The 20,167-nt window shown below is 43.2% G+C and overlaps 1 protein-coding gene across 6 annotated transcripts in view; it reads left to right on the plus strand.

The window, feature by feature from the left end:
• Positions 1–13,079: 13,079 nt before the first annotated feature.
• Positions 13,080–20,167, plus strand: part of LOC118375293 (RNA-binding protein Musashi homolog 2-like) — a 432,377-nt gene continuing 425,289 nt past the window's right edge. For 2 of the 6 annotated variants that reach the window (XM_052467849.1, XM_052467850.1), the window contains exons 1-4: positions 13,082–13,326; positions 13,640–13,680; positions 13,988–14,069; positions 18,042–18,126. In XM_052467849.1, the coding sequence (XP_052323809.1) occupies positions 13,262–13,326; positions 13,640–13,680; positions 13,988–14,069; positions 18,042–18,126 (273 nt within the window). In that variant the 5' untranslated portion in view covers positions 13,082–13,261. Of the gene's footprint in view, positions 13,327–13,639; positions 13,681–13,987; positions 14,070–18,041; positions 18,127–20,167 lie in introns of all 6 variants that reach the window. The other 4 variants (XM_052467847.1, XM_052467848.1, XM_052467851.1 and 1 more) reach the window with 4 other exon arrangements.

The raw sequence follows: 20,167 nt of genomic DNA on the forward strand, positions 1-20,167 counted from the left end.
AGCCCCTTTGCACGTTGAGAAATGAGGTCCTTGAAGGTACCAGTCCTCTTCACCCAGCAGTGTATGAAAGTACAGAGAAAGTGAGCCATGAGAATCAGTCTCCCACACTGCAGATATTATTGTAATAGTGCATTTGGGAAGTATTCAGACCCCTTGAATTTTTCCACATTTTGTTACGTTTACAGCCCTGTTCTAAAATGTATTACATAGATTTTTTCCCCTCATCAATCTTCACACAATAACCCATTATGACATTTTTTTTGCAACTGTATTAAAAATGTAAGACAAACCTTTTTTTTAAGTTAGTATTCAGATTCTTTGCTTTGACTCGAAATTGAGCTCGGATGCATCCTGTTTCCATTGATCTTCCTTGAGATGTTTCTAGAACTTGATTGGAGTCCACCTGTGGTAAATTCAATTGATTAGACATCTTTTGGAAAGGCACAAACCTGTCTATATAAGGTTGACAGTGTATGTCAGAGCAGAAACAAAGCCATGAGGTTGAAGGAATTGTCCGTAGAGCTTTGAGACAGGAGTGTGTTGAAGCACAGATCTGGAGAAGGGTACCAAAACATTTCTGCAGCATTGAAGGTCCCCAAGAACCCAGTGGCCTCCATCATTCTTAAATGGAAGAAGTTTGGAAACACCAAGACTCTTCCTAGAGCTGGCTGTCTAGCCAAACTGAGCAATCGGAGAAGGGCCCCTTGGTCAAGGAGGTGACCAAGAACCCAATGGTCACGCTGACAGAGCTCGAGTGCCGCTGTGGAGATGTGATAACCTTCCAGAAGTACAACCATCTCTGCAGCACTTCACCAATCAGGCCTTTACGGTAGAGTGGCCCGACAGAAGCCACTCCTCAGTGAAAAAGCACATGACAGCCCCATGTGAAGTTTGTCAAAAGGCACCTAAAGGACTCTGACCATGAAAAACAAGATGCTCAGTTCTGATGGAACCAAGATTGAACTCTGGCCTGAAAGCCAAGAGTCACGTCTGGAGGAAACCTGCACCATCCCTACGGTGAAGCATAGTGGTGGCAGCATCATGCTGTGGGGATGTTTTTCAGAGACTGGGAGACTAGTCAGGATCGAAGGGAAAGATGAACGGAGCAAAGTACAGAGAGAGATCCTTGATGAAAACCTGCTCCAGAGCGCTCAGACTGGGTTGAAGGTTCAACTTCTAACAGGACAACAATCCTAAGCACACAGCCAAGACAATACAGGAGTGGTTTCGGGACAAGTCTCTGAATGTCCATGGGTGGCCCAGCCAGAGCCCGGACTTGAACCCGATCAAACATCTCTGGAGAGACATGAAAATAGCTGTGCAGCGACGCTCCCCATCCAAACTGACAGCTTGAGAGGATATACAGAGAAGAATGTGAGAAACTCCCCAAATACAGGTGTGCCAGTCTTGTAGCGTTATACCCAAGAAGACTCGAGGCTGTAATTGTTGCCAAAGGTGCTTCAAGAAAGTACTGAGTGTAAGGTCAGAATACTTATGTAAATTTGATATTTAATTTTTTTTTTTTAATAAATACATTTGCTGAAAATGTCTAAAACTTGTTTTTGCTTTGACATTATGTGGGTATTGTATGTAGATTGAGAGTGAAAAAAACTATTCAATCAATTTTAGAATAAGCCTGTTACAAAATGTGGGAAAAGTCCAGGGGTTTGAATACTTTCTGAATGCACTGTAGCTTTTCTCAAAGCTTTATACTGTAGCTGTGCTTTGCTCTTGTTGGGTTTTCCATATGATTAATTGCATTGTCATTTATTGAACCAAATACATTTTTGAATGTATTTTTGATCATGTTTCCTGATCAGTGTTGTCGTCCCTACTGAGGCACAGAGGCAGGACTCACCGCCAGCCTAGGCTGCAGCTTCCGCTCTACCCCATCTGGCTTATCTGCTTTTAGGTGTAGGAGACATTATTACTGTGCTTCTAGATTTGGAGCTCTCTGTCCTGGCTCGTTGCCTCACAATGCTTTTTTTAAAAAAATCAAATCGTTGCTTTTGAATGTGTCCCGTCTGCTAATCATACCACACACTTGAATTTGATTGCTCTGCTAATAAGGCAGCTTCCGTCCCTCTGCTTGGTCTTGTTGTGGCAGAGTTGACATTAGGAACAGGATACAGTATGGATCTTACCTAACAGTTTCGCTTGACTGTTTTCCTGCATTACTATTTAAACTGACAGCATTGGCATGTAAACCACATTACAAAGACTTACTTCCAAGGTGTTTAAATGTCAGTTATTAGTTAGTCCAATGTAAGTACTGTATCTCCCCTACCTTAATAACTGTTCATGTTTTGTGGAACCATAGCAAGTAAGGCATCTAGCTACTAACTTACTACAAATTCAAGGCACTTGTCAAGGCTAGATAAGTTTATAGTCCAAAGCTGGTGTGGGGCAGGAGCCATATTGTATGAACTTTTCAGTCCCTTAACTTTATGTTTAAAAGAGCTGTTTTCAACCAATGTCCTCCTTGATTCCAGCTTGGTTATATCACAATCATCGAAGATTAATTACTCCATTGATCCAAATGACACCCATCTGCCATGTCACTCAAACTCCTATCTTGCTTGATCAAACCAGAATTATTTCTTGACTTGTGCAGGTCTGTGTAAATACGATATTTCACTGAACTTTTGTATAACACTGGAAACAAAGGGAACATGTGTTTTTGGTTCACCCCTTCCAAAACCGCTCATTGTTCTGTCAGTAAGGCTGGTTTGAAGTGGTTGCTTAGCTAGATAACTAATCATTTGATTATTTAAATGAGTGTAAGCAATCCTGCCCAAAGCGTTTAACATGTACAGGTCAGTTTTTGCAAGGCTCATCAAATGTTTGATTCTTGGTTGTACAGATCTATAAAATAAAGTTATTAAATGCTACTGTTCTGTTATGAAATGTATGATTGTTTTACATTTCTCCCTCTAGGTGGAGGTGAAGATCAGCTATACATTTGAATCATTATGTCCAAGTAGTGTTGCTTCAATACTCAAATGCACAGAATTGCATATAGCACTTTGACAACTGCTGATATAAAAAGGGCATTATGAAATGCATTTTATTGCAATTTGATAGCAAATCGTTCAAGGGCAACTACACCACCTTTCAACTTAATTTTCATTGTCTCGAGCACAATACCATTGTTTAGGTATGTGAAAATAGTGCATTTCTAAAAATAAAATATGTATGGGACAAAATGATGTTCAGAAGTTCTAACCGATATCAAAAGTTAAAACAGTGATTTTCAAACACCATGAGATTTGTGGGAAGTAAGAAATACACTCCCTCTGGCTAGAAACCTGTTGCAGGTTTTGAAAATCACAGTTATTCCTACCCTGTGATGTCAGTCATTTTTTAATGACCATATCTTTTTAACCACAGATCATAGAAATGCACCATTTCACATATGTAGACAAATTATAATACCATTTTGTATGTTTTTGCTGTTTGCAAAAACGCTCTTATTCCTTTTGGAGGTTGCATTGGATGATACTCTTATTGCAGGACAAAGTTCATACTAGCTTGGTTTTTACTCATGTTGACTTTTTGCTCATGCATTTTGTTTTTAGGGGTTTAACAGTGATGCTAGAGGCCATGAGTAACACTGTTATAAACAGTCACACTTAAACTCTCATGTCCGCCACCCCGTTTGACCTAGAGACTTACCTGTATGTTGGCATCTTTCCTTATGCTAAACAAATTTGCTTCAAGGACCCATAAGCTCCATCAGGATAGTTTTTCCTCCATCTTAGAAATGTTGGAAAATCTTTTAAAAACATTCTCATGAACCATATGTTCAAATAACACCTGTATGTAGGCTGATGGTACATCTCTTAACTTCGTTTGAGAAAAGCTACGGGATTGGTTAAGAGATCCGATTTTACATTTCCATGTAAATCCATTTCACACTGGCCTATCAACTTGAAACATTTTAGGGTTATCAAATACATTACCATAATGAACAATGTTATGTTTGGCATTGATAGCTTAATTAACAAATAAGAACCTATTAACAATTAACTTTTTGACTATGTAATGTTAATGCTTAAAATATCATAAATCTTCTCATGGAACAAAAATCTAATTCACTCCAAATTTGTTTTTTTTGGACTTGTCACAATAGTCCCTAAAGAGTTTGAGAAAATAACATTGATGCATTCGAAGATGGCCACGTTATACCAGAAGTTATAGCACATGTGCTCTAATGTAGGCCCGTTGGGTACATGCCTTAACTTCGTTGAGAAAAGCAAAGGGATTGGTCAAAATGTGGCTGAGTTATTGAAAAATCAGATCTGACTTTCCGTGTCCATTTAAACTACTATAAATCCATTTCACAGTGGCCTATCAATATGAAACGTGTCATCACTATCATAGATATCCCTCTGATGAACCACACTGAGTGTGGTATTGATATCTAAAACAAGGAAACTATTAGCAACACATTCTTTCCATATTTAACGCTGATGCGCAAAATCATCTTCTCATAAATAAATGTTTTATTTGCCACATGCTTCGTAAAAAAACAGTGTAGACTAACAGTGAAATTCTTACTTACGGATCATTCTGAACAATGCAGAGAGAAAAAAGATCAACTACAGCATGTGGATAGGGGTGTGCTCGGCCCTCCATTTCCTGTAGTCCACAATCATCTCCTTTGTCTTGCTGATGTTGAGGGAAAGATTGTTGTCCTGGCATGACACTGCCATGTCACTGACCTCCTTATAGGCTGTCTTGTCATTGTCAGTGATCAGGCCAACCACCGTTGTGTCATAAGCAAACTCAATGATGATCTTGGAGTCGTGCGCATCCACTTAATTGTGGGTGAACATAGAGTACAGGAGGGCACTAAGCACGCACCCTTGAGGGACCCCTGTTTTGAGGGTTGGATGTGTGGTTGCTACCTGGGGGCGGCCCGTCAGGAAGTCCAAGATCCAGTTGCAGAGGGAAGTGTTCAGTCCCAGGGTCCTGAACTTAGTGATGAGCTTGGAGGGCACTCTGGTGTTGAACGCTGAGCTATAATTAATGAAAAGCATTCTCACGTAGGTGTTTCTATTGTCCAGGTGGGAAAGGGCAGTGTGGAATGCAAACGAGATTGCATCATCTGTGGATCTGTTGGGGCAGTGTGCAAATTGGAGTGGGTCCAGGGTGTCTGGGATTATGGTGCCTATGTGAGCCATGACCAGCTTTTCAAAGTATGGCTACAGATTTGAGTGCTATGGGGCGATAGTCATTTAGATGGGTTACTTTAGCGTTCTTGGGCACGGGGACTATGGTGGTCTTCTTGAAACATGTAGGTATTGCAGACTGGGTCAGGGAGAGGTTGAAAATGTCAGTCAAGACGTTTGCCAGCTGGTCAGCGCATGCTCTGAGTATGCGTCCTGGTAATCTGTCTGGTTCTGCAGCCTTGTGAATGCTAACCTGTTTAAAGGTCTTACTCACATCGGCTACAGAGAGCGAGATCACACAGTCGTCCGGAACAGATGGTGCTCTTGTGCATGGTTCAGTGTTGTTTGCCTCGAAGAGAGCATAAAAGGAATTTAGCTCATCTGGTAGGCTCGCATCACTCCAGATTTTGTATTTTTTTGCCTCTCTATGATTTTATATTTAGACTCATGATTGCATGATAGAGGGCTTGCATTGTTATCCAACTGATCATGTGTCCTTTCCTGTTCATTTTATTTTTTTTATTTTATTTCACCTTTATTTAACCAGGTAAGCTAGTTGAGAACAAGTTCTGGCCAAGATAAAGCATAGCAGTTAGACACATACAACAACAATCATTGCTGCTCACAGCTATATTTGAAAGTGATATTTTGCATGAAATTATATACATTCATTTTGTAAGTAGTAAGGTCTTTAATTTAGGATAAACAGGATATATCTAACATGATTGTCCATGTGTAGGCTATTTTGGACAGGAAAGGTTTTTATCGTTCACAATAGATCACATTCCAAAATTCAAGGTTTTGAATTAATTATTGCTAAGAGTTAGTTTTTCTATAGGGTCATTAAAACTATGATATTCTATCACTACCTCGGTGTGAGAAATTAACCCACTAATAAGAATCAGTAATTCTGAGGTTATTTCCATATCTATACAGTGTCTACTCACATCAATTTATCACTAGGCTTTCACATGCAATAGATAATGCCTTTTTTGTAGATGTGCAGTGCTGTGCTGTGTAATGGAGGTGCCAGCCAGGTAGTATCTATCTCAGAGGTCAGTGCACTCTGAACAAGCTCCTTTCTGCCTCTCTATGAGGTGCCAATGTGAAAGCAAGGGGCCTCTCTGTAAAGATTCATGAATTACAGAAAGTGTTCCTCCCTTTGACTCTGGCTGCCAGGGAACTGTTCTCCTTCTATTACAGAGGAGCAGTGAGGTGGTGCACTGCTGCCTGGTTAGGTACAGTACTCCAACCAAGCAGAATAAGTGATTCTCTGCACAGGGGCTGGGCAAGAAGAGTGGTGCAGAATTAATGAGAATCTGGGTGACTGACACCTAAAATAATTACATTTTGGTTACAAACAGAATGAGGAGAGAAGAGGGACTTGGACAGAATGGGTCAGTAGACAACACCAGTTTGTGGTGGTGGCTCTTGGAATTCTGTAATGTTATTGTCATCGTTTTAGTTACGAATTTATTTATTGTGGGCCCAATATCTGTCATCCTATCCCCTCATATGTGATATCTGTCTCAGATAAAGGCCTAGAGGAAAACCTGATAGATTAATGTGTAGAAACACATATCTTCTTTATTCTGCTTCTGGCGTTGCGAGTGTTGTCAATTGAAAGCAGCATCTTGTTAGCTTGATCTTCCATTGACAACAGAGGCCTCGGGTGAGACACATGAAATGGCCACAAGATGGTGTAAGAAGTCAGAAGATCCTCTGTAGATGGTGGTCTCCTGAAAGCCCCTATATGGCTATGTAAAGACCTGTTGCTGTCTAGGAACATGGTGAGCGTCCAGATCTATTGAAGTCCCCCTCAAGACTGTGCTGCACATGTCCACTAAATTCAGGTATGTTGTAATCATATGGTGAAATTCAGTGTCCAATTAAACTGACTGGAATTTAAATGGAATTGACCCCAACTCAGCTACCTCAGTAGTCTAGGCGAGGGAATGAGTTTGGTATTTTGGATCCACACAGACAGCCCATATACTGTATGGTCGATGTAGCAGCATAGATATAAAAAAAAAATTGTTACAGTATTTTAGACCACACTGGCTGAATGCAATGGAATATTAAAAGCTCATTAATGTTGATCATAAAAAAAGCCAAAGTTTTGCCAACTGTGCCTCTTAAACCTAGTTGTTATTTAACCTTAAACCCTGAATGAATGCCCTTTAGGCATCTTTACCATGGGTTAAGGCCAGGGTGCTTTGTGCCAGGCTACCCAAGGTGGCAGTTCTCATTGAGATGCAGCTACAGTCTTTCCATAAGTGGGACCTGTCAATGCGAAAGGTCTACTGGGACTGGCAAGTCACCCATGAAGACAGCTTAACAACAGAGTAGCAAAGCAAAGCCTAGAGGAGATGTCAGTCAACAGGATGGAACAAGCGGCACTTAGTCTACTATACAATCTAGATGGACAGATACAGGAAAATAAATAATTGATATACAATAACTGAGTGAATAAATGTATATTAAGATGATAGTTAACATCAGGTAACCACAAAGAGCATATACAGTATGAAAATATTTGTGTGTTTTTGTAGTTCAAGTATGAGTGTGTGCTCAGCACCTGTTTTTGTAGTTCAAGTATGAGTGTGTGCTCAGCACCTGTTTTTGTAGTTCACGTATGAGTGTGTGCTCAGCACCTGTTTTTGTAGTTCAAGTATGAGTGTGTGCTCAGCACCTGTTTTGTAGTTCAAGTATGAGTGTGTGCTCAGCACCTGTTTTTGTAGTTCAAGTATGAGTGTGTGCTCAGCACCTGTTTTTGTAGTTCAAGTATGAGTGTGTGCTCAGCACCTGTTTTTGAGACCATTTGATCTACTGATATGTATTGGAGAGAGTTACAAAGTAGTGTGGATAGACTCATGCAGGAGTCTCTCTCTCCACCAGCTGGTGAGAGAAGCTGTGTCTTTGATGCTCAGACCCATAGCTTTTTGATGAATGTTCATTAGAATGAAAGCTCACAGCTTTTGTTTTAAGGCTCGATGTGCCTGGTAATTATTATTATTTTAAACAGGATGCATTTTAATTGAACTCTATGTGCCCATGTGTGTGTGACTGTGTGTGTGTGGCTGTGTGTGTGTGTGACTGTGTGTGACTGTGTGTGTGTGACTGTGTGTGACTGTGTGTGGCTGTGTGTGTGTGTGTGTGTGTGTGTGTGTGTGTGTGTGTGTGTGTGTGTGTGTGTGTGTGTGTGTGTGTGTGTGTGTGTGTGTGTGTGTGTGTGTGTGTGTGTGTGTGTGTGTGTGGCTGTGTGTGTGTGGGTGGGTGACTGTGTGTGACTGTGTGTGGCTGTGTGTGTGTGACTGTGTGTGGCTGTGTGTGTGTGACTGTGTGTGGCTGTGTGTGTGTGACTGTGTGTGACTGTGTGTGGCTGTGTGTGTGTGGCTGTGTGTGGCTGTGTGTGGCTGTGTGTGTGTGACTGTGTGTGACTGTGTGTGTGTGCTGTGTGTGTGTGACTGTGTGTGACTGTGTGTGGCTGTGTGTGGTTGTGTGTGTGTGTGGCTGTGTGTGGTTGTGTGTGTGTGTGTGTCTGTGTGTGGCTGTGTGTGGCTGTGTGTGGTTGTGTGTGGTTGTGTGTGTGTGTGACTGTGTGTGTGTGTGTGTGTGTGGCTGTGTGTGTCTGTGTGTGGCTGTCATTGCACTAAAGCCTTTGGCAACAACATGCATCCGACAACGCTGACACATCACACTGTAACAAAAACAAAACATCAAGCGACCAGTCGACAAAGGCACGTAATTTGATACTGCTCTGTGCATGGAGGGCTTTTTTCATTAACAAATTAAATGTTTTAATTAGTAACAAATAAAAACAGATAGGGGTTTTGTCCACTTGTAGAAATCTTTCAACATCTAATGAAAACAGATAAAAACAAAACAGGATGTTTGCCATGCAATAAACCCATGTGAAATGATCAGTCTGCATTAAAACTGGATGTTTGCCATGCAATAAACCCATGTGAAATGATCAGTCTGCATTAAAACAGGATGTTTGCCATGCAATAAACCCATGTGAAATGATCAGTCTGCATTAAAACTGGATGTTTGCCATGCAATAAACCCATGTGAAATGATCAGTCTGCATTAAAACAGGATGTTTGCCATGCAATAAACCCATGTGAAATGATCAGTCTGCATTAAAACTGGATGTTTGCCATGCAATAAACCCATGTGAAATGATCAGTCTGCATTAAAACAGGATGGAAGGAAATGACAGTTGGGACCTGTTCACATGAGGAATTCTGTTCTGACATGTCTTGTTTGTCTTGGTGTTAACTGAGTACAAAACCATAAACCACTGCAGAACACTAATCTGGTAAACAGTATGTCAGCCATGTCAGTTTGGTCAGCAATATGTTACTATTTGGACAGTAATATGTCAGTTTGGTCAGCAATATGTTACTATTTGGACAGTAATATGTCAGTTTGGTCAGCAATATGTTACTATTTGGACAGTAATATGTCAGTTTGGTCAGCAATATGTTACTATTTGGACAGTAATATGTCAGTTTGGCTGTAATGTCTGGTAAAAATGCTATCTATAAAAGTGTTCATTTCTCTGGTTAGTAGGCTTCACTCTCATTCCAATATATGTCTGTCACACTAGCATGACAATCACAAACCATTGCAATGATCAGGAGTTGACTTCTGTTATGATATACTATAGATCTGGAGCAGGACTACAGAGTGACAGACAACAGCATGCTATGCTGCTCATTCTCCCACATAGAAGGAACTCCCTGGTCATCTCAAACGTTGTGTTGCTTACCTAGTATAGTTAGGACTAGGCTACATGTTGCTCATTACATGTAACTACTACATTACTATTTAGCATGTAATGACCATATGTTGAACCAGTCAAATGATATTATTTGTCACTTATTATCAGGTACTATATAATGGTTATTAGTAACATTGTGGTTACCATACAGTAATCAGAGTAACGACTGTTTATTTTTTATTTCCTGCTCACTGTCTTTTGAGAAGAGTGTGGCGCTAATATTGCAATGTATGCATGGTGATTTTAATGACAGCAGTTGAATATGTAGTCTACAGTTGGTTTGAACAGATTCAGGGGCCACCGCAACATGTGTAGGGAAATGAAGTGACTCCTCCAAGTCCCCAGTTGGTTAATGAAGTCACAGTTTGTCATTTCCTATTATCTTTGGTTTTTGATAACGCTACAGTCACCTCTCCTCCACTCATCTTCCCAAGAAGAGAACGTCTTGGGGACTTCTTATCTCCGTTACTTGGTGTGATCTGTGAAAATTGCCTCTTCACAATACATTCTAATAGCAGCTCCAATTTGTCAGAGATCCCTGGGGCTCCAGGAGGCTCCAACTAACGCCAATTTGCCAGGCCTGTTGCTTTATTTCATTGTGTTCCACTAGTGTTAAAGCCTAACCACTAGTGAACCTGTCCTCTCTGTATCTGAGGTAATCAATGCACACATCTGTGTGTGTAGCTCTTCAAATCCTGTTGACTCATTGATTGAGGAGCTGGATATTATTTGCTCGCCACAGCTGTGTACAGCTCCAGATTAGGTTCCTAGATGGCAGGTTGTACATTGTAAGCTTTTAACCAAAGAATTGCAAATTAATTTCATATTTAATAACATTACACTTGGAGGATAAGAAAAGTATAGTTTATACCCCAGATGATTGATATCAAGATAAACAATGTATTTTCTCATAAATGGAAGCACGGCGTCTTGTTGTGGTGGTGACTGTGGACTCCTACTATAATAAACTGAACATGTGTGAAAATGAGAAGGCCTTTTAAAGATATCAAATCACAGGTTGTTGATGGCTGGAGACATTTCTATACAGTGAGAAACATACTTTAGAGCTATACTGTTCTGACTCTCTCTTTTTTAATGACCTGATTAGATTTAACAACAATTTCCCTGAGTGGCCAGTCAGAGTCCACTTACTTGATCTCCCTGGCAGCCAAGTCTGAATCAGTCCATGATTACAGGGGGAAAATGAAAACAGAGCTGTTGAGTCTGGACCCTGAGGCCTGGACCCCTGGGCTCTGTCTCCATTGTGTTGTATACTCTTCTCCTCTGGTCCTGTCCTCTTATAATAATAATATAATATCCCACCTCTGTCCCTCATGTGGTTCTGGAAGTATTCTTAGGATGATGATTATGTTGCATAAACATCAGCTGGAGGTGAGGAGAGAACATTATATTTTTTTTTACCCACATGTAGCCATATAATTGTGTTGAAGGTTTATCAAATAGGTATTTGGGCAGCACTTCATTTTATGATGTTTAGTACTTGGATGATGCCCTAGCACCCTAATAATAACTATTGATAGTAATTAAGTATTGTGCTTGTTACTGTTAATTATATAATTTGTTTGAATTACAGCGATCTAAGCTTAATTTAAAAGTTATTATAAACTTAAGTACATTTTTTGTGTGAAATTTGAAGATCATTTTTACAATGAGTACTGTCTGCTCCATTATGATAATGAAACCATGGACCTGGAATTTAGCATGTAGCTTCAATACCGACACCAACCTTGTCTGTCTGTGAGCAGCCTCGGATGAAGATGCAAACATGTAACTCCAACAGGTGCAACTGAGTAAGCAGTCATTAGAGGATAAAGAGGAAATGTCAACAACAACAAAAAGCTCCTGAGGAAATATTGAGTTTTTCTGTCTTGCCAACTGGAATCTATCCATTAACAATTAATTCATCCCTTAATGTCAATCATCTGCAATGAATACAGAACAACAGTACATTGTCATCTAAATGATTGAGTGAAGTGAACTATGATTTTGGTAGCAGCATAGGCATTTTGTTGTGCTCTCACATTGAATTTCTGAGTGAAAATAAACCAACTGCAAGGGGAGGAAGGGGCCCAGTGGTGCCTCTCTCTGTGTAGTTAGCCAACAGTAAGACAGCTCCTAAATGCTAGCTAGCCAGTGAGGTGAAACCGCAAGCCTCCACATGCCAGTCAATCAGTCACATTTAAGTCGGCTTTGCCAAGTCTTTGGCTTGATGTGTGCAGCCTTTACTTTATGTGGTTTGAAAGTTCTACTTTAAGGGGGAAACACAAATAAAGAAGTGGGGAAAAGAAAGAGTGATGACCTGTCAATGGGCCCTGGGCTTTTCTCTTTAGATTCTCTTCTTCCACCCTACTCCCTCTCTGTCTTTCTTGCTCTCTACCTCTTTTTCTTTCTCTTTTCCTCTATCTCGCTCAGAGGGCTTGGTGAAATAAACAGCAATCACTGTAGCATGAGCACCCAGCCTTAATTGAGCTCTCACTTTCACAATCCTGGTTCCATTGTTTCCATGGTTATACATTATCCATCTATGTTTTAGACATGCAGTTTTTTTTCCTGTAATAGGTAAATGTCACAATATAATAATATTCCATGTTTTTACTTGTTGAGATGTTACCTAACATGCCCTAGATGGATAGCTAGAGTACATAACCAGCCCAATTATATTTATTACACTTATCAAAACTTTGAATAAATATTTATTGCTTTAAACACTTGTGTAAATGTATCACATATCCCCTCTGTCAAAAGAAATCAGTAGACTACTAGTGAACTTGTGAGGATGCATAGCAGCTAGTAAATAAAGTGAGATTTGTCAAGCTGCCCATCCAACTGCAGAAAACTGATTTGGTGTCTTTATGTCAAATTCACAGATATCACAGATGGCCATCTGAAAGATATTCCAGTATCATGGCAATCTAGGAAATAGCCTTTATCAGGCAAGGTCACTTACAGTCTGTGTAAATGGATAGAAAATGTTGTTAACACACGCGCACGCACGCACACACACACACGCACACACACACACACACAACAAATCTGCATAATAGTGTGAGCTTCAGTACAGCTGTATATGGGCGGGGAATGCTTAATGACGTCAATTGAATTGGTTAGGTGACGAGCCCTTACCACGCCCCATGTGGGTGAAGGGGGAGGGGAGGGAGACAGGCTGAGCTGATTCCACGTGTGACGCTTGCATTCCCAGCTCAGTGATATTTTCTTTAGCGGGCTTCAGTGTAGCCTTGTGCGTCTTCGTTAGTTACTGGCTATAGTTGGGTTAGCTATGGAGGGAGACGGGAGCCAAGCCACATCTGGAGGAAACCCTAATGATTCTCAACATGACCCGGGGTAAGACTGCAAATAGCATTGTCACTTTTATCGTTATAGCTACATTGTATCAATAGTGCAAGGCTTATCAAAGCACTGACATTGATGTTGTTTTCCGGGTGCAGTCAACTACACCTTTGTTTGATTATATTAACAAACGGGCCTGCCCTCTTTTTCTATAGCTAAAACTCGCTGTGTTTGATAACTACAGCGCTCTTGCTGCTGCTCTGCCAACGTTTTGCTCGCTTTTGGTCGCTATAGCAAGTAGTTAGCTACATGTCAAAATGGCCGATCAGACATCTGGACTCACTTCTGCTATGTTTTCCCCTTACAGTAAAATGTTTATCGGTGGCCTCAGCTGGCAAACTTCGCCAGGTAAGAAAATAATTTGCGGATTACAGTGTGGCATTGTCGGGTTGTGTTCTGTGGTAGCTGAGGCTGCCGGGGCTGGTTGCAACGTCTGTGGTGTGTGTGTGTTGGGGGGATATGGTGTGTGTGTACCTCATAGCGCGCGTGTACCTTAGTGCGCGCAAGGTTATTTTTATTTCCAATCATTTGAAGTCCTCTATTCGACCCCTATGTGTATAGCTAGAGGCATTTTAAAGCTCGTACATAGACTATTCTATATTTGACAGACGAATGAAAACGTCCAGTAACCTTCTGTTTGTTTTTCTTTGCGCAGACAGCCTTAGAGACTATTTTACTAAATTCGGGGAAATCAGAGAATGTATGGTGATGAGAGATCCAACGACAAAACGCTCCAGGTAATTAGCAAGTCTATTTTCCCACTGTTTGTATTTGTCTTGATTGTTAACATACGTGGTTTTGCAGTGTCCTTATAACACAACGTCAGTTAGCAAGCAATCAGCCATTTATTTTTGTTGCGCTTTTACAAGCGATTGAATCAGTCCATTCAGAAGGTAACGCATTTTGACATTGACCGGACACTTCAGATAGAATACTGGAGGATCTTTGAATATTCCTGAAAATATAGGAAATAATTAGACTACACTGTTTATTCACATGATTCCTTGTGCAGCAATACAAGGAAATGGCATTTACATTTAAGAAATAATTGAATCTGATATGAAAGAAACTCTTTTGATATAAAGTTGCCTACCATACTCCATAATAGCTAATGGTAAATATTTGTTACAATGTAACATTTGGCTGCATTATATATTTGTTAGTCTACAAGCATTTCGCTACACCAGCAGTCTGCTAAATATGTGCATGTGACCAATACAATTTGATTTGATTTACAATGTTGCCTGTCATTTGGCTTTATTATTTGTTTCCATGTAATGGCTGTAGTTATACTTTACTGACTGACTGGGCTGTTTGACCACTCTCCTGCCCCCACGGACAGATGGGCTGTTTGACCACTCTCCTGCCCCCACTGACAGATGGGCTGTTTGACCACTCTCCTTCCCCCACTGACAGATGGGCTGTTTGACCACTCTCCTGCCCCCACTGACAGATGGGCTGTTTGACCACTCTCCTGCCCCCACTGACTGATGGGCTGTTTGACCACTCTCCTGCCCCCACTGACTGATGGGCTGTTTGACCACTCTCCTTCCCCCACTGACTGATGGGCTGTTTGACCACTCTCCTGCCCCCACTGACAGATGGGCTGTTTGACCACTCTCCTTCCCCCACTGACAGATGGGCTGTTTGACCACTCTCCTGCCCCCACTGACTGATGGGCTGTTTGACCACTCTCCTGCCCCCACTGACTGATGGGCTGTTTGACCACTCTCCTGCCCCAAATGACTGATGGGCTGTTTGACCACTCTCCTGCCCCCACTGACAGATGGGCTGTTTGACCACTCTCCTGCCCCCACTGACTGATGGGCTGTTTGACCACTCTCCTTCCCCCACTGACAGATGGGCTGTTTGACCACTCTCCTTCCCCCACTGACAGATGGGCTGTTTGACCACTCTCCTGCCCCCACTGACTGATGGGCTGTTTGACCACTCTCCTGCCCCCACTGACAGATGGGCTGTTTGACCACTCTCCTTCCCCCACTGACAGATGGGCTGTTTGACCACTCTCCTTCCCCCACTGACAGATGGGCTGTTTGACCACTCTCCTGCCCCCACTGACAGATGGGCTGTTTGACCACTCTCCTGCCCCCACTGACAGATGGGCTGTTTGACCACTCTCCTGCCCCCACTGACAGATGGGCTGTTTGTCCACTCTCCTTCCCCCACTGACAGATGGGCTGTTTGACCACTCTCCTTCCCCCACTGACTGATGGGCTGTTTGACCACTCTCCTGCCCCCACTGACAGATGGGCTGTTTGACCACTCTCCTTCCCCCACTGACAGATGGGCTGTTTGACCACTCTCCTGCCCCCACTGACAGATGGGCTGTTTGACCACTCTCCTTCCCCCACTGACAGATGGGCTGTTTGACCACTCTCCTGCCCCCACTGACAGATGGGCTGTTTGACCACTCTCCTTCCCCCACTGACAGATGGGCTGTTTGACCACTCTCCTTCCCCCACTGACAGATGGGCTGTTTGACCACTCTCCTGCCCCCACTGACAGATGGGCTGTTTGACCACTCTCCTTCCCCCACTGACAGATGGGCTGTTTGACCACTCTCCTTCCCCCACTGACTGATGGGCTGTTTGACCACTCTCCTTCCCCCACTGACTGATGGGCTGTTTGACCACTCTCCTTCCCCCACTGACTGATGGGCTGTTTGACCACTCTCCTGCCCCCACTGACAGATGGGCTGTTTGACCACTCTCCTGCCCCCACTGACAGATGGGCTGTTTGACCACTCTCCTGCCCCCACTGACTGATGGGCTGTTTGACCACTCTCCTGCCCCCACTGACAGATGGGCTGTTTGACCACTCTCCTGCCCCCACTGACAGATGGGCTGTTTGACCACTCTCCTGCCCCCACTGACAGATGGGCTGTTTGACCACTCTCCTGCCCCCACTGACTGATGGGCTGTTTGACCACTCTCCTGCCCCCACTGACAGATGGGCTGTTTGACCACTCTCCTTCCCCCACTGACTGATGGGCTGTTTGACCACTCTCCTGCCCCCACTGACTGATGGGCTGTTTGACCACTCTCCTTCCCCCACTGACTGATGGGCTGTTTGACCACTCTCCTTCCCCCACTGACAGATGGGCTGTTTGACCACTCTCCTTCCCCCACTGACTGATGGGCTGTTTGACCACTCTCCTGCCCCCACTGACAGATGGGCTGTTTGACCACTCTCCTGCCCCCACTGACAGATGGGCTGTTTGACCACTCTCCTGCCCCCACTGACAGATGGGCTGTTTGACCACTCTCCTGCCCCCACTGACAGATGGGCTGTTTGACCACTCTCCTGCCCCCACTGACAGATGGGCTGTTTGACCACTCTCCTGCCCCCACTGACAGATGGGCTGTTTGACCACTCTCCTGCCCCCACTGACAGATGGGCTGTTTGACCACTCTCCTGCCCCCACTGACAGATGGGCTGTTTGACCACTCTCCTTCCCCCACTGACAGATGGGCTGTTTGACCACTCTCCTGCCCCCACTGACAGATGGGCTGTTTGACCACTTTCCTTCCCCCACTGACTGATGGGCTGTTTGACCACTCTCCTTCCCCCACTGACAGATGGGCTGTTTGACCACTCTCCTGCCCCCACTGACAGATGGGCTGTTTGACCACTCTCCTGCCCCCACTGACAGATGGGCTGTTTGACCACTCTCCTGCCCCCACTGACAGATGGGCTGTTTGACCACTCTCCTGCCCCCACTGACAGATGGGCTGTTTGACCACTCTCCTGCCCCCACTGACAGATGGGCTGTTTGACCACTCTCCTGCCCCCACTGACAGATGGGCTGTTTGACCACTCTCCTGCCCCCACTGACAGATGGGCTGTTTGACCACTCTCCTGCCCCCACTGACAGATGGGCTGTTTGACCACTCTCCTGCCCCCACTGACAGATGGGCTGTTTGACCACTCTCCTTCCCCCACTGACTGATGGGCTGTTTGACCACTCTCCTGCCCCCACTGACAGATGGGCTGTTTGACCACTCTCCTGCCCCCACTGACAGATGGGCTGTTTGACCACTCTCCTGCCCCCACTGACTGATGGGCTGTTTGACCACTCTCCTGCCCCCATTGACAGATGGGCTGTTTGACCACTCTCCTGCCCCCACTGACAGATGGGCTGTTTGACCACTCTCCTGCCCCCACTGACTGATGGGCTGTTTGACCACTCTCCTTCCCCCACTGACAGATGGGCTGTTTGACCACTCTCCTTCCCCCACTGACTGATGGGCTGTTTGACCACTCTCCTTCCCCCACTGACTGATGGGCTGTTTGACCACTCTCCTGCCCCCACTGACAGATGGGCTGTTTGACCACTCTCCTGCCCCCACTGACAGATGGGCTGTTTGACCACTCTCCTGCCCCCACTGACAGATGGGCTGTTTGACCACTCTCCTGCCCCCACTGACAGATGGGCTGTTTGACCACTCTCCTGCCCCCACTGACAGATGGGCTGTTTGACCACTCTCCTTCCCCCACTGACAGATGGGCTGTTTGACCACTCTCCTGCCCCCACTGACAGATGGGCTGTTTGACCACTCTCCTGCCCCCACTGACAGATGGGCTGTTTGACCACTCTCCTGCCCCCACTGACAGATGGGCTGTTTGACCACTCTCCTGCCCCCACTGACTGACTCACTGCTTACAATGTTTCTTGTTTTTTTCCACAGGGGCTTCGGATTCGTTACTTACGTAGATGCTGCCAGTGTAGATAACGTCTTAGCTCAGCAACACCATGAATTAGACTCAAAAACGGTATGTCTCCTCTTCTGTCACGCTTTAAATGAAGTATTTGTGGTTTTGTGACCCACCTGTCTGGCATGATTGACTATGTCCTATTGAGTTATTGATTATTCACTCTCACAGCCTCATGCACTTGATGCCAATAAGTAGCCCCCCCTCCTTCAAATTACAAGACCTTCTGCTAACCCTATCTTTACCATTGAGTATTGAGTGCCATGTTACATACAGTCATTTGAGTACCAATGGCACCTGCAATGCTTTCTCTCCAGGAACTTCTGAGTGTTTTCAGATGGGGGAACATGTTTATTGTTGAATCTGCATATTATATAAACTGATTGTTATTCTGTATTTGTTTTTTGTGAAAATACATTCCCAGCTGTCTTTATAGATTTTAGTAGGCTTAACATTGTTGTACATATTTGTTTTTGTTTTTCACGCACCATATCTATGCATTATTGGCTTTTCTTTTTTACAAAATGCAGTTTATAAATAAATGTTTTTTAAAATCACCCTATCTTGATTTAAACTTTCATTTTTCATCCTCCCAATTCCCAATAGACTGTCATTGGCCTCAGTATCCACCCATTTACCCCTGTCTTCATCTCAGATGTCTGCATGTTATCCACACACCTTCCGTCTGCATACACTTCCTCTCTCACTGCAAGTCTGCTAAAGTGCACACATTCGCACATGACCCATTTTAAATCACAAACCCAAGACTAACTGTTATCCCCAGTGAATGCCATAAAAACATACCGCTATTGTTTAATTTATTGTTACAGTATTTTTAGTTTCTGAATGTATGGATGGATCAAATGAGTTTGATGGGAGGAGGTATATGAGGATGTGCTCATTGTAATGGCTGGAATGGAATAAATAACAATATTAAACATATGGAAACCACATGTTTGACTCGTTCTTTTTATTTCATTCAAGCTATTACAATGAGCACGTCCTCCTATAGCTCCTCCCACCAGCTTCCTATGAAATTGGATAGATTCTAACTTAAAGTTAATTACAGGTTTCATGTTTCTCTGAGGGTGACTGTTGGTCAGGAATGCCATGACTGCAAAAAAATGGTGTTGTGATGATTCGCCCTCTGCGTTTAGTGTTTGATTTTCCATATTGGATAGTTTGATCATTTTTGATTCTAGTGCTTTGTCTTTGAAATTGTGCATGACACAAACATTACAGAAGTTGTAGGTTAAGTAATAATATGTAGTTACACAGCAACTGCCAATGTAACTACCATGTAAAGATGTATTGTAATGTGGGACCAAAATAATGAATTGAAAGCTCAGTAAAGTCACACTGTCATGTTCTGTATGTAGATGCTGCAGTGTATGCTCTAACTCAGCTGTGAGAGCCAGTGCTCAATGGGCTCGTAGTTTAGGAGTGGTGGAGTGAATACAAGCAGCTTAGATTATCTTCAAGGACTCGTGAGAAGTGCTCTGATATTGCCAGAAGCTCTAGGTTTATAAAACAGATAGCTGAAGAAGGAAATGCCTGTCGCTTCCCACACCTCACCTCAGGAAAAATGACACTGATATTAATTTAAATGCGCATTTCTTTGTTAATCTATATGCAATTTATTTTGTAGCCTAATGAATTTATAAAAATACAGGGATCATTATGACTGCAGGTCTGAATGTAATGTTGAGATGAATTAGTACACCTCTAACAACCTTATTGATAAGGGGCAAATGTTAGTCTTGCAAACAAACAAAAAATATAGGGGAAATCTATTTGAGAGGACATGCAGTTTTAGCCCAGCAAAGGAAGCAGTGTAGACACTCTCCCTCTCCCTAACTCTCGATGTGTTCCTCAGTGTTTTTGATGCCTTCTCTCTCCTCCTTTCTGGACTTCTACATAGGATTATTAGAAAACAGCTGATGACATCCATGCATTAAGGGACCTAGAGTAGAATCTTTAGAGGATCTACTGCTTGTGTGGTATAATGTAATAGAGTCAACATTGAGCTGCCGACTCCCCTCTCTGTGCCTTGGGAGGTGTTCTACATTAAAGTGCTGGTGCAGTGTGAAATAGAGGGGAG

This window comes from Oncorhynchus keta, chromosome 18, assembly GCF_023373465.1.
Source record: "Oncorhynchus keta strain PuntledgeMale-10-30-2019 chromosome 18, Oket_V2, whole genome shotgun sequence".
NCBI lineage: Eukaryota > Metazoa > Chordata > Actinopteri > Salmoniformes > Salmonidae > Oncorhynchus > Oncorhynchus keta.